At 38.3% G+C, this 13,647-nt stretch overlaps 1 protein-coding gene across 1 annotated transcript in view; it reads right to left on the reverse strand.

Moving 5' to 3' along the window:
* The window catches only part of LOC141440425 (multiple PDZ domain protein-like), a gene marked incomplete in the record, with an annotated part of 268,707 nt that overhangs the window by 201,602 nt on the left and 53,458 nt on the right, over positions 1 to 13,647 (reverse strand). Inside the window, 1 exon segment of the mRNA XM_074104949.1 lies at positions 7,671 to 7,762. Within this exon segment, the coding sequence (XP_073961050.1) occupies positions 7,671 to 7,762 (92 nt within the window).

The raw sequence follows: 13,647 nt of genomic DNA on the forward strand, positions 1-13,647 counted from the left end.
AACTACGGTCAGCATGCAAATAACGACCTGCATGCGGGTACTGTCAGCAGCACACAACGCTACAAAATATTGCTGGAGTGTAGCCTACGACAGTTGACGTTGTCTTGAAGTTTGACTATAATGAGTGGGATTAGGAGAGCGTTCCTTTTTTTGTACCTAAAACCCATGACCCGTGATTGACCCATCCACGCTAAAACGGCTGAACGGTTTTGGATGAAATATTGGTATGTAGATTGCTGGACATCTGGAATAACACATAGGCTACTCTTATCTCGACATTCCCACGGGATCAAAATAAAATCTTAAAATCTCATCCGCTGGCTATGGTGTCACGAAATTTGGCACTGCCGTTTGTATTGTTACTTATGTCAATATTATAAATACCATTATTGTACATCACACGGGAATTTTGTAAAATCTCGGAATTTCAAGTCAACTCATATTAAGCGCGCGGATTGTGCGCGCGTGTTGCAGCAGCCGCTGAGTCGCGTTGCTCCGAAGACGAAGGGCTACGGATTAACCCGAAACATGTCGAGCTAAACTCGATTTAAGAAGTGAGTTATCCGGGTCATTATATTTAATATGAGTGAGTCTCACGGTAGTTTCATGTTCAAGTCAACTGCTGTATCTAATAATTTAAGAGTGCTAGTAAATACTAGTTGCGTAAATACAGTCAACTGTAAAAGAAAGTGATGGAAAATCGCCTGTTGGGCTTTATTAGTACTCTTCCTTTCCCTGGGGTCCGAAAGTACCTCAAACAACAAACGCAACTTTACAGCTCGTTAAGCTTTACAAGCTAAACAGCTCAATCTTGTTCCTCAAATTTTCATTCCGTTCCTGAAAATTCAATTTAAAACTTCCTTTTGGTCCTCGCGAAAAGTTTGAAAAGTCGAGTTGACTTGGTTTTGCTGATAGTACTTCTCTGGGCGAGTCTTAATTGTGAAATCTGCAGTTTGCAGAGTATTAAGCGAAAACCTCAGGAAATATGCATATGAGGGTGCAAGCCACACGTTTTACAAACTCCCTGCCCCGAAGCAATGTGCAGCATTCTTTTGATGTCCCTATAGTAGGTAATGATAAAGTACCTACTAAGTTCCCACGGGATAGGGATAAAATCTCAAACTAATAACCGCTGGGCTTAGAGTCATGAAATTTGGTATGTAGATAGCTGGACATCTGGAATAAAACATAGCCTACTTTTTATTCCGATATTCCTACGGGATAGGGATAAAGTTTCGTAATAACCACCGCTGGGCTTAGAGTCATGAAATTTGACCATGATTGTTTTTAATGTAACGTCAATGAAAACAACGATTTAATTTTCTTCTTTTCTGCTGGACCTAATGATTTACATGTGCGAAGCCGCGGGTAAACGCTAGTGCAATATATATTTTAATTTATTTATCTTAAAAAACTAAAAAGGAAGTACAAAATACTTATATCGAAACAGCTCTGCCAAACTGCGTAGCAGTTTATTGGCAGAAAGTGTAGCAGTTTATTGGCAGGTGGAGGAACTGCATGAACACACATTTCTTGCATAAACGTTGCTATCATGAGGTCGAGGGTGAGCAAAGTACCTAATTATTGTTTTAGTTCATTGATATGGACCTCCGCTAGAAAAAAAATATCTACGTAAACATATTATAAACTAGCTGAAGCCCACGGCTACGTCCCCGGTGTAGTTTTTTTTTAATTTTCTAAATCTCCTTTTCTAAATCTCCTTTTATAAGAACATTCTCCTGACAATATCAAACACGTTGAAAACAAGAATTAGCGAAATCGGTCCAGCCGTTCACGCGTGATGCCGTGACCAAGGGAAATAGGGATTAATTTTGATATATTAAAAAAGATGTGGTAGGTAATTATTTCTTTCGGCCTATACCAAATTTGTCAATTACTTATCCTAATGGGACAAATTCAATTTTTGACGATATTTTGAATGGGCAATTGGGCAGTTTGCCTTGGCTGTATAATTTCGAGTTGTCGATTTTTCATCTGTAGGTACTTAATTATTGCCTATAATATACGTATACCGTGTTTTGTTTAATCAGGGTGGGGTTAGGTCGCGGTTGCCATACAAGTTAATATTTTTTTTTTGTTTTTATACTTTTTATTTAATGAGTTTTTGGCTTTAGCTGTTAGTTTTTTTGATAAAGTCCTCATTTCCCGTGGCATTAAGTTGAGTGTGGACCTATTTAGCGTCATGTATTCTTGCCTTTTTCCATTGTTATGTTAATTTTAACGTTTTAATGACGTTAAATAAATTTATTTTCTATCTTTCTTTCAATATCTGACACAACGAAGTATGCGAAAATACTAGAAAATACTAGAAAATACTAGAAATAGAGTTGCGTCAGATATTTTTATGACGCTTTGTTCTGTCAGATATTGGTGCAGTCTGGTCATTCCTGCACCCCCTTGCAGCACAGGCGCAGTGCCGCTACTACGAAATTTTAAAAATAATATAAAAAAACCCAACCTATACGTCCCACTGCTGGGCACAGGCCTCCTCTCAGAATGAGAGGGCTTGGGTCGTAGTTCCCACGCGGGCCCAGTGCGGATTGGGAACTTCACACACGCCATTGAATTGCTTCACAGCTTTGTGTAGGTTTCCTCACGATGTTTTCCTTCAATGTAAAGCTCGTGGTAAATTTCAAATGTAATTTCGCACATGAATTCAGAAAAACACAGAGGTGCGAGCCGGGGTTTGAACCCACGATCCTCTGCTTGAGAGGCCATAGGTCAAACCACTCGGCCACCACGGCTTCTAAATTCTAAAATCGAAATTTTATCGTTACGTCCCTCTCACTCTCGTTATACATAATATTAGCGTCAAGCGGAACAAGATACAAAGTTTGAATATTGCACTTCTGGTTTAGGGCCAGAGGCTACTACGAAACTCGCAAATTGAAGTTCGCATCGCAACATCCCTTTCACTCGCGTATTAAACGACATAAGCGTCAGCGGGACGGCAACATACGATGTTCGAGTATTGCACTTCGTGTTATAGGGCCAGATGTATATGCGCATAAGTACTAACACAGTAAACAAAGCAAGAAACTAGGGGAAACGTTGGTCCGGGAACCTCGCCCGAGATAACGACCTCAAGATAACGAACCTTATCATTATCACCGCATGTACGAGTAGGTCAATGGCACCCAGCAGAGATGAGCTGGCTTTTGGTTGGAAGGGGTGTACAACACGCTCACTATGTAACACTCATTTGGCTCACTTACAATAAAAAAAAAACATTTATTTCAGACGATATGTCAGTACGCCGCTTTTTTAGGGTTCCGGAGCCAAAATGGCAAAAACGGAACCCTTATAGTTTCGCCATGTCTGTCTGTCGGTCCGTGGCTTTTCTCAGAGATTATCAATGCTAGAAAGCTGTAATTTTGCACGGATATATAAGTAAACTATGCCGACAAAATGGTAGGTACAGTTAAAAATTTTAAAATAATTTTTTTTAGGGTACCTCCCATAGACTTAAAGTGGGGGTGATTTTTTTTTCTCATCCAACCCTATAGTGTGGGATATCGTTGGTCTTTTAAAACCATTAGGGGTTTGCTAAGACGATTTTTCGATTTAGTAATTTGTTTGCGAAATATTCAACTTAAAAGTGCCAATTTTCATTAAAATCGAGCGTCCCCCCCCCCTCTAAAATCTAAACCTGGTAGTAAATATATCAAACTTTTAAGGAAAACTATAACGATTAAGTTTGCTTGAGAATTATTAGTAGTTTATGAGTAAATAGCAGCCAAAGGTTTATACCTAAACTTGGAAGATTCCGTATAAAATACGAAATCCTTAGAAAAATATTAAGTACTTAATTTTTTCGTAATGGCTACGGAACCCTATTTTGGGCGTGTCCGACACGCTCTTTGCCGGTATTTTTTATTCGACTGGATGGCAAACGAGAGAGTGGGTCTCCTGATGGTAGATCACCGCCCATAGACACCTGCAACACCAGGGGGATTGCACTAATATATTGCTTGCCACTAATATTATAAATGCGAAAGTTTGTAAGTCTTGTTTGTTAATTTATTTATTTGGTTGTTACCTCATCACGTCGAAACCGATGAACCGGAAGGACACACGATAGGGCGTGATAGTTTTTTATCCCACGGGAACTTGCAAAGTTCCCGTGGGATAGCGATAAACGAATTCAGAGCAGACGAACTCGCGGGCAATACTAGTCAAGGTCCGTTCAAATCAGTTCAAAATATGATTGGTTATTTGGAGTCTTTTTGTATTTTTTATTTCAACTCCAAATTTGTTACTTTTACGGGTATCCCGTGAAACCATATCGACAATACAAACTGAGACATGGATGCACAGAAAAACCAGAAAAAGAGACCAGCATTAATCATAATTTGATTGCTTAGTAGCGACATCTCTTGTCTGGGTGAGCGGTTGGTTCCGAAAGAATGTGACGTCTCTCGATGAGAGCGAAACATAGATGTCGCTAGTGCTGCTGCATAAGTAGCGTAGTAGAAATAAGCAACCTGAGATATGTATGCATAGGAAAAATTCGTGTCTAAATTCCTGTCCAGCGGTGGTGTAGGGGTTATAGCACGCAGCACGGATTGCTGAGGACCTGGGTTCGATTCCCAGCGCTGGTCTCTTTTTCTGGTTTTTCTGTGCATCCATGTCTCAGTTTGTATTTTCGATACAGTTCAAAATAAGTTAAGGACAAATTATTCTTGCAAAATGTTTTATTTTTTTTCGGAAAAATGAAATACATTTTAAATTTCAACATGAATAGGGACTCAACAAATATGCTCGCAGTTAGGGTTACCATACCTCAAGATCTTTCAACTATTAGGATTACTGCTGGTTTTCATTCTAATAATGCTGTAGGTGTCCATAGGCAGGGGTGGTCACTTACCATCAGGTGACCCGCCTGCTCGTTTGCCAGCAGTTCGAAAAAAAAATACATTTTGCCTAAGTCTTGTCCCTGCGGAAGAGTGCCCATAAGTTGGGTTTGTGGGTTTGTAATTCCAGCATCAACCCTGTGGCCATGTGCACTAAATAATTTTAAACTTTTTTTACCTATTACATTTGAGAAAAAAATCTGAAATTGCGAGTTTTCTCAGAGTTTTTTGAAGAAAATCAAGCTTTTTCTCCGGATTATCCGGATGTTTAAATTTTCCGTGTAGTAACCCTACTCGCAGCCTAAACCGGGCCGCAAACGTTTAATTTCCATTTGGTTATGTGACGAGATACTCCGGATTTGCGAACTTTTAATGGAATCAAGAGGGTGACGGATAGATGCTTTAATTGAGTGAATATTTTAACGATTGCACAAGAGATATGGTATGGCTTACGAGTATAATGAAAATGACCATCGATCCCATGGTGTATGTGACCCTCTCATCTCGCTTGTAAAATTCTTGTGAAAGCAGTCACGGAAAGAAAAACAGAAATATAAAGTACATTTATTTTTAATTCTACTGAACAAATTCGAAATTTGACCGTAATGTTTTAAGTTAAGAATCGAAGGTTTTCCCTTAACTACATTATCTTATTTTGCATCTCAATATTATACTAGGCAAAGACCTCGCTGCTTTTGCTCCTCGACTATTGAACGTAAGCTAAAGCCATCCTGCGAGGCGAGAATGGCGAGATATATAATTATACTACTCAAAAGAATATAAAGGGCCACTTAAAATTTACCGGTAAAATTAAATCAAAAATACGTTTGCGTTTTTAATTGAATACATTTAATTGAATGAAAAGTATTTGAACTGTGTTATGTTCTATTAACACAACTATTTTAAAACAAGAAAAGTTTTAAAGAATTATATTTATTAGTATTTTCGTTTCACCCATAAACTTCGCGTGGCCCTTGTTTTCTTTTGAGCAGTATATATCTAAGACGATCTACTGAAGACATCTACGTTGTCCCTCCATCCCCGCTTTGGTCTTAAATCTTATCCCTTTTAAAATACTAACCTGACTAAGTTGCCCCTCCATCTCTGCTTCGGTCTTATGTCCTACTAATCCTTTTTAAAATTACCTTCTAACCTAACCTTTTCTAAGTTGTCCCTCATTTTCACCTTGGTCTTAGGTCTCATCCCTTTTAAAATAACCTTTCAACATCTCTATTTTTTTATCTAATTAATTAATCATTTTTTATCTAAGTAATCCCTCCATCTCCGATATGGTCTTAGGTCTTTTTCCTATAAGAAAGAAAGAAAGAAAGAAAGAAAGAAAGAAAATACATTTATTTAACGCCATAAAAAACAAACATAGGAACAAACATAGAACAAATAAAGGCATACATGACGCTAAACAGGTCCCCACTCAGCATAATGCCACGGCAAGCCGTGGCGCTGATTTTCAGTACGGACCTTATCTAAAAACTAACTTAAAATAAAAATTAAAAATTAAATAAAACAAATATTAAATTGTATGACAAAACCGGCTTAAACAGTTCAATCGTGTGCAGTTGAATTGTTTTAATTGTATTAAAATACCTAACCTTTTAATCTTAAACATAGAAACTCATTCGCTTGCCACAGGAAACCGGCTACAAATTATGTCCGTTCTCGATCCACACGAATGAAACTAATTTATAGCTGTTCCCGGATTTATGGAGAGAAGTTAGGAAAACATTAAAACTAGGTCAAATTGCAGTTCACGAATTTTACATTGTGTTCTTGGTAGAGCAATTTCTTGGCACGTTTTTGTATTACAATTTTAAAATTCCTTAACAGATCGTGTTATACTTTGTAGTTGTCTTCTAAAATCTCTTTACGGATGGCGCTACTTGTACGCATTTTATATAATTTTAGTTTATTTTACACCTGTAAGATATCAGTATCAGATGCTGTCACCGTCCTAGGGCACTTGTCCCACCGCCGACGATGAGCGAGAAGCGAGCAGAGCGAGTAACTAGAAACGAGTGGGCGAGCAGTGAAAAGCGAGTGTTCGAGCACGACGGGCGATTACTCGCTCCACTCGCTCGAGCCGGGCGGCCGCCAAGCTAATAGCGCTGAGCGAGTATCGATGAGCTAGTTTTATAGCTCTTGTCGCTGCGACAAAAGATGTAAGAGCGAGTTCTCGCCGGCAGTGTGAACCGCCAGCGATCAACTATTAATATATATGTCTCTTTTACTCACACAGGATCTTATATCTTTTGTTCGTTTCTTGAGCGAGAAAATAGTCGATAGCCAATCGTTTCCTCGCCGGCGGTGAGACAACTGCGAGCGCATTTTTAAGATTTTTCCTAACTTAATGGCATAACCGACGAAGGCCCAAACCTATTGCACCCGCTTAAAACTTCAAAAACCTTCTCAGAGGAACGCGGGGCACTTTTCCTGTCACACAGCGCTCAATGACATAATATAATCCGTCGCTCTCTTGTCACAGCGAACGAGCCAATGGCAAGAGCAAGAGGCCGGTAGTCTTTAATTTCCTCAAGAATGGGCATAGGCTTTAGTCTAGGACGCACCCTGTCTCGACACACTAGCTCTGTCGCACCTTCAAAATAAATACAAGAAAAATTGGCGGAAGTCTCTTAATCCTTTAATCAGGAGTTTTTTTCATTTACTGATATTGTTATACGATCTACGAAACGATTGCGCGAGGAGTAAACTAGATGGCGCTACTAGCATGCGGCTTGCGGCGGCGTTGTTCGCAAAATGCGTTTATTTCAAACTACCCACCTCCACGATGCGGTCGTTGACCTGTATGCGGCCGGACAGGTCGGCAGCGCTTCCTTCGCTGATACTCTTCACGAAGATGCCGCTCAGTTCCTCTGCGAAAAAATATCTTATTTTAGACACTTTTAAATAGTAGGCTACTATCCTTTAATATCTAATTAGCTCGTCTGTTACATTAACAGGAAATAGTAATCACGTACATCAATCAACTTTTTGTTGCCATGGTAACGTCTCCTGCGTTACCTATTAAATGTGTGTTATGGGGTACAAAATCCACTAAAAGTTAGAAGTTGTGACAGTTTTAAGGAAATCCTTTATGGCTCATCCATCTCGTAAGTGTGCTAATAGTGTAAATTGCAAACATTTTTCTAACAAAGTGTATCACTGATTGTCAATTAAACAAAAAACCGGCCAAGAGAATCTCGGACACGCCCAAGATAGGGTTCCGTAGCCATTACGAAAAAAAACAAGTAATCATTATGTGCGTTATAACACAATTAAAACACTTACTACAGTCTTAAAATCTATTACCAGAAAAAGAGCGTATCGTCACGGCACTTACGTCCTTGTGATGAGAAGCGCAGTTTTTCGGCAATAACTCAAAAACGGTATATCCGATCATGTTGAAACCAATTTTCTTTGAAAGTATTTATTAAGCGTTACCTTTTCATATTTTTTTGCAAATTTTTTGGACAAACGGTTTACAAGATAGAGGGGGGGACACAATTTTTGCTACTTTGGGAGCGATTATTTCCGGAAATCTTTACTTAATCAAAAAAGTTTTTGAGAAACCTTACTATCTTTTCAAAAGAGCTGTCCAACTATGTGCCACACGCTGATGCGAGTTAAAAAAATATATTTTAATTTCTGTTACGTGTATAGAGTGCCCCCCTATAAATATTTATTTTTGTAATTTAACTACAAAACTAAATAGCGGCTTTGACAAGACATCTGTACTCCAAATTTCATTGATATAAATCTTGTAGTTTTCGAGTAAAATGCCTGTGACATACGGACGGACGGACAGACAGACAGTTAGACAGACGGACTTGACGAAACTATAAGGGTTCCGTTTTTGCCATTTTGGCTCCGGAACCCTAATAAAGTTATAGCCAGTTAAAGTTACTTGTGACGTAACGCTATACGAAACTTTTCAGCACGTGACGTCACGAACTTCACAAACTAACTAAATTTAACCTGAACAGAGGTGTTTAGTTCCTACAACTAACTCCACTACCGTAAACTGCTTCAACTTTGCCCTCTGGCCCCAACATTGCCTGATTCGATTTAGAGCCGATAACTTAGCACTCTTATAGGTTTTAAACTTTCATTTACACGGGAATTATTATTACGGGGGATAAAAGTTTAAAAACCTAGAAGGGTGCTTGTTATCGACTCTAAACCGAATCAGGCAATGTTGGGGCCAGAGGGAAAAGTTGAAGCAGTTTACGGTATCTGATGAATTATTCCGGAAAAAAATAATAACGTCTACATATTAAACTTTATATACGATATAACATAAAACGTAGACTGAAATTGTATTAGGGATTGATTACATCGCCGTAAAAATTACGTCAAATGTGGTTGTTACTGAGAAAAATCTAGAAACAGAAGCTTTACAAATTCGTTTAAAAGCATATTTTCCTGACTTACAATTAGTATCAGACCGTTTTTTTTTAACAAGATATGGCTTTCAATGCTGAAACAATTGTTTTACAAAGATACATGAAAATATATATTATATTTTTATTTTACATACAATTTTAAATAAAATTTTTTTTTTTAATAAATACCCGTTTTCTATTTTGTATCAATACCAAATGCAAAAAGTGCAAATTTAAACCTATATACCCTAAATTTAGCTTGTAAGCACTAGATTGCCAAAACGTTTCTCAAACCGAAGACAAGTAAATAGACCCGATATTTTATGTCCAAAACTTTACCGCACAACTTATAAATCAAAGTAAGAAAAACTGTTTATTGTACGAACCGTTCAGAAATGTACAGTCACCAGCGTTAATATCTGCCAGAGACGAGTCTGAGTCGTATCAGATATTTATGCACGTTTGTTGTGTCAGATATTGGTGCTGGTGACTGTACATAGACTACATCGTGCAACTAATATTCAGGCAATGTTTAAAAAAGGTTAAGTTCCCAATCCGCACTGGGCCCGCGTGGGAACTATGGCCCAAGCCCTCTTGTTCTGAGAGGAGGCCTGTGCCCAGCAGTGGGACTTATATAGGCTGGGATGGGATGGATGGTTTAAAAAAGGCTTCAGAAATGGTAACGCTAACAACCATTAAATTTTTAAGTTTTAGTCCCAGAAAGTAAAGACTTGAATCTGTGATGAATTGTGGGATATTTGTGGGTATCAAGAGTAAAATTTTGTTTCGTGAGTCATATAAAACTTTCATGTGTTTTTCTATCCGGATTATTTAATTTTATGTGTTCACGTAGGTATTATTGTATCTATAATTTAGTCATTTTGCATGGTTAGACATTTTGATCTTTAGATGATTTGCTGCTTAGGTGTCATTGCAATTTAGGCATTTTGCTTTAGATATTTTGATATTTAGACGATTGGCTGTTTAAATATTTTGCGATGCCGGTACTAGTGCCAGTGTGCTTACTATTTTTCGACGCTCAAGAGCTTGTTAGAGTAAAAATTGAATAGTGATGCTGTGACTCCAATTTACCAGTCATCATCATCATATCAGCTGTGTAGGACGTCCACTGTTGGACATAAGCCTCCTCAATAAACCTTCAATTGCTTCGATCGGAAGCGGCCTGCATCCACCGTGAACCCGCGGCTTTAACCAGGTCATCCGTCCATCCTTTAGTGGATTTCCTACGCTGCGCTTGCCGATCCGCGTTCTCCATTCCAATTTGCCAGTAGTCTTCCACTAATACCACAGATACAGCTGTTGATTGCACAGCTGCTGAAGCACTCTAAACTACAGAAACTCCGGCCGCCGCGGTCAAAATGAACCGGCTGTTCTAATCTGCACAACTTGATATTGCTAAAGTTTGCCAACATATGTTCGATACGGTGAAGTGGATAGATTGGTTTGTTTTTCTGTGGCGGGAAATATAAGCCGAATGAATATTGACTGACCGATATGGCACCAACTAAATTGTGACCCAGTATGAAATAAGTTTTTGGTGAATATTTAATTTTTAACACAAGCTTTTTTTGCTGACTGGACTTTTTGTTGACTATAATTGTATTGTCACCCAAATTACATTTGCATACCAAATTTCAAGTCGATGCCATTCACCGTTGAAAAGCCCTGTGGAGATTTTCCTGGCCGGACTACCAGGATGTCACTACCAGGTATTGTCACGCAATTTACATAAGTTAGCTAAATTTCAAGCCCCAACCACTAGAAGTTGGTCGAATTTAACTTGCAAGATTGATTACAGACAGACAGACAGACAACGGGATAGGTGAAACTAAATAAAAGCTTGTAAAAAATAAAATCAAAATAGTTTATTGCATAGAAAAGCTTACGAAAAGTATCTACGGCTCTGGAGCCTGTGCAAGGAGTACCTATAATAATCATAATCATAATACCTAATAATTAATTGTGTGTGGAATTCAGGTTACAGTTAATTACAGATATAGTTGTACAGATATAGTTTCAAAAAACCCTACCCTTTCAGGTGTGACCACATAATAAAAATCGATACAAATTAAGAATATAGTTAAATTAAATTACTTATTGCATTAAGCATAGCATCAAAATTAAATGTCCAAAATTGATATACCTACTTACAAATTATTTAATAATATTTAATGTTACAAGAACCAGGCAGTCTGATATCTATGATACCTTTTCATAGAAAATTCATAGTATCCTCGCATTGATTGAGAAGGGCGTTTATTATGAAACTTACAGTGATAACGTTCTACGATGGATCAGGAATGAAATGGTTTGAAATAAAATCCTTATAATTTCGTCCTGTCCGTCCATCCGTATGACACAGGCATTTTACTCTAAAACTACAAGATGTTGTATATTAATAAAATTAGGATTGTTGATATCGTATAATAACCGCTACATTTTTTCTTTATACAAAGCTATATTATCAAGTAACACGTAACATAGGCTATATTTTACCCCAAGAACGTGTAAAGTTACCACAGATCATAGGCAAAGTTGCGACCAACAGCTAGTGACACTTCATCCACTATCACTTAAACTCTCAGAGCCTCCATACCCCGTCACTGCTGGGCAAAGGCCTCTAGATCTTCACACCTTCCGATCTGGCACAATGTCAGGCCAATCCCTTGCATACGCGTCCAAATCGTCCCACCATCTCCTTCTCGGTCAATTTCGGCGTCGTTGGCCGTCCATCGATGCCCATTAGGTGACTATGAGCCCGCCTCTGTGGGTGCATGCGACAGACGTGTCCAACCCAGTCCCATTATAGCTTAGCAGTCTCTTTCCTTTCCCACCGTCGGCTACACATGTTTTTGAGAGTAGAGAAGTGTTCCGGATACCCCGTCTATTATAAATTAAAACTTTGCTGCATCTTAAGGCTCCTTGACTAAACTAAAGCTGTCGCGTCCCCGATCAACTATACAATTTGACACCCCGGTAAGGCAGATCGCCCCACATTCCACTTCTAAATTTAACCATTCTCACCCTATTTGGTACAAGTTTTGAGAAGTTCGCGACAATACTTTAACGAATGAATTTAAAAGGTGTAGCCTCAAAAAAGCAGCTGTTCTAATAAGTCAAGTCTAAGAAGCAACAGAACACCCTTGTTTACCACTAGAGAAATCTATCGCCAGGCGGGTGTTATTGTGTCATCTACATAGCTATCCCGCGGGAGCCACGCAATTTTCCAGGACAAAAAACTAACCTCTGTAAGGACAGTACCAAGGTACCCCAGGTATTTAACTATCTTCAAACTAAAATTCATCTAAATCCAGACATTACTGCATGTCAAAGTAACAAACATCTACGAAAAGATATACGTCATAGTCACAAAACAACCGCGCACACTTACACTTTCTGTGCCATTTTTGCTCCCGTTGTGAAAGGCATATAATGGTGTTCCTTTTCTTCAACGTCACGTGAAGCCAGAGACTACACTGACCATTCTCCTATGCTTAATTTTTGACGCATTAATAACAGATCTTCTGTTATTCATTATGACTGATGACAACTTTTACCAATTTATTATTATCCGGACAGCTGAGGTGGGGAACTCACTGCCTGTGTCTCTTCTATGTAGTGAATGAATGTCTTTCTTTTCTATACATCTTCGTTTACCATCACGCGTAATTGTGGCCAAACGCAAGCTTATTACTATATAAAAAAAAATATATTGTTGCCGTGTTTGTAACCGCTGTAAGTCCTTGTCTCGCACCAACCTCGGCCCGGGCCCTAGTTAGCGACCCGCGCTTTGTTCCCGATTCCACAACTATTTATACCTCTCCACTTTGGCCAATATTGGAGTGCGCTCGCTCAGGTTGAAACGAGTACTTCAGTGGAATTTTATATTATTTTTGGAAGCTTGTCATAACAATTCGACGGCTTTTCGACTAAGGCTCGTATAATAGAAGTTGTATAAACTTGTTTTGCTAGCAGCACATTTTAGTTTTGGCGTAGGCAAAATTATTATTGCTTTCATAGGTAAATCATCGAGAATCATTTAATTTCAAAATCATCGAGAGCTCAGAATTGCGTATACAAGGTCTTAGTAAATATACTAAAACCCTCAAACACTGCAACAGCCTTTCATTTTAAGTTAGTTTATTGTGTTCAATTTCAAGTACTTTAATTATTCAAAAAATATGTAAATATAATTCTATTTGATTTCTAACTCTAATACTACCGCTCTACTTTGTAACATTTTTAGCGTTACTTCTTTGTTCTTTAAAGCTAGGTAGATAAAAAAAAAGTTTCATTGCATTATTTCAACCCTAATGTTAATGATTTAAGATATTAACATCCTGCTAAATCGAATG

The sequence above is a fragment of the Choristoneura fumiferana genome, chromosome 22 (genome assembly GCF_025370935.1).
Source record: "Choristoneura fumiferana chromosome 22, NRCan_CFum_1, whole genome shotgun sequence".
Classification (NCBI taxonomy): Eukaryota; Metazoa; Arthropoda; class Insecta; order Lepidoptera; family Tortricidae; genus Choristoneura; species Choristoneura fumiferana.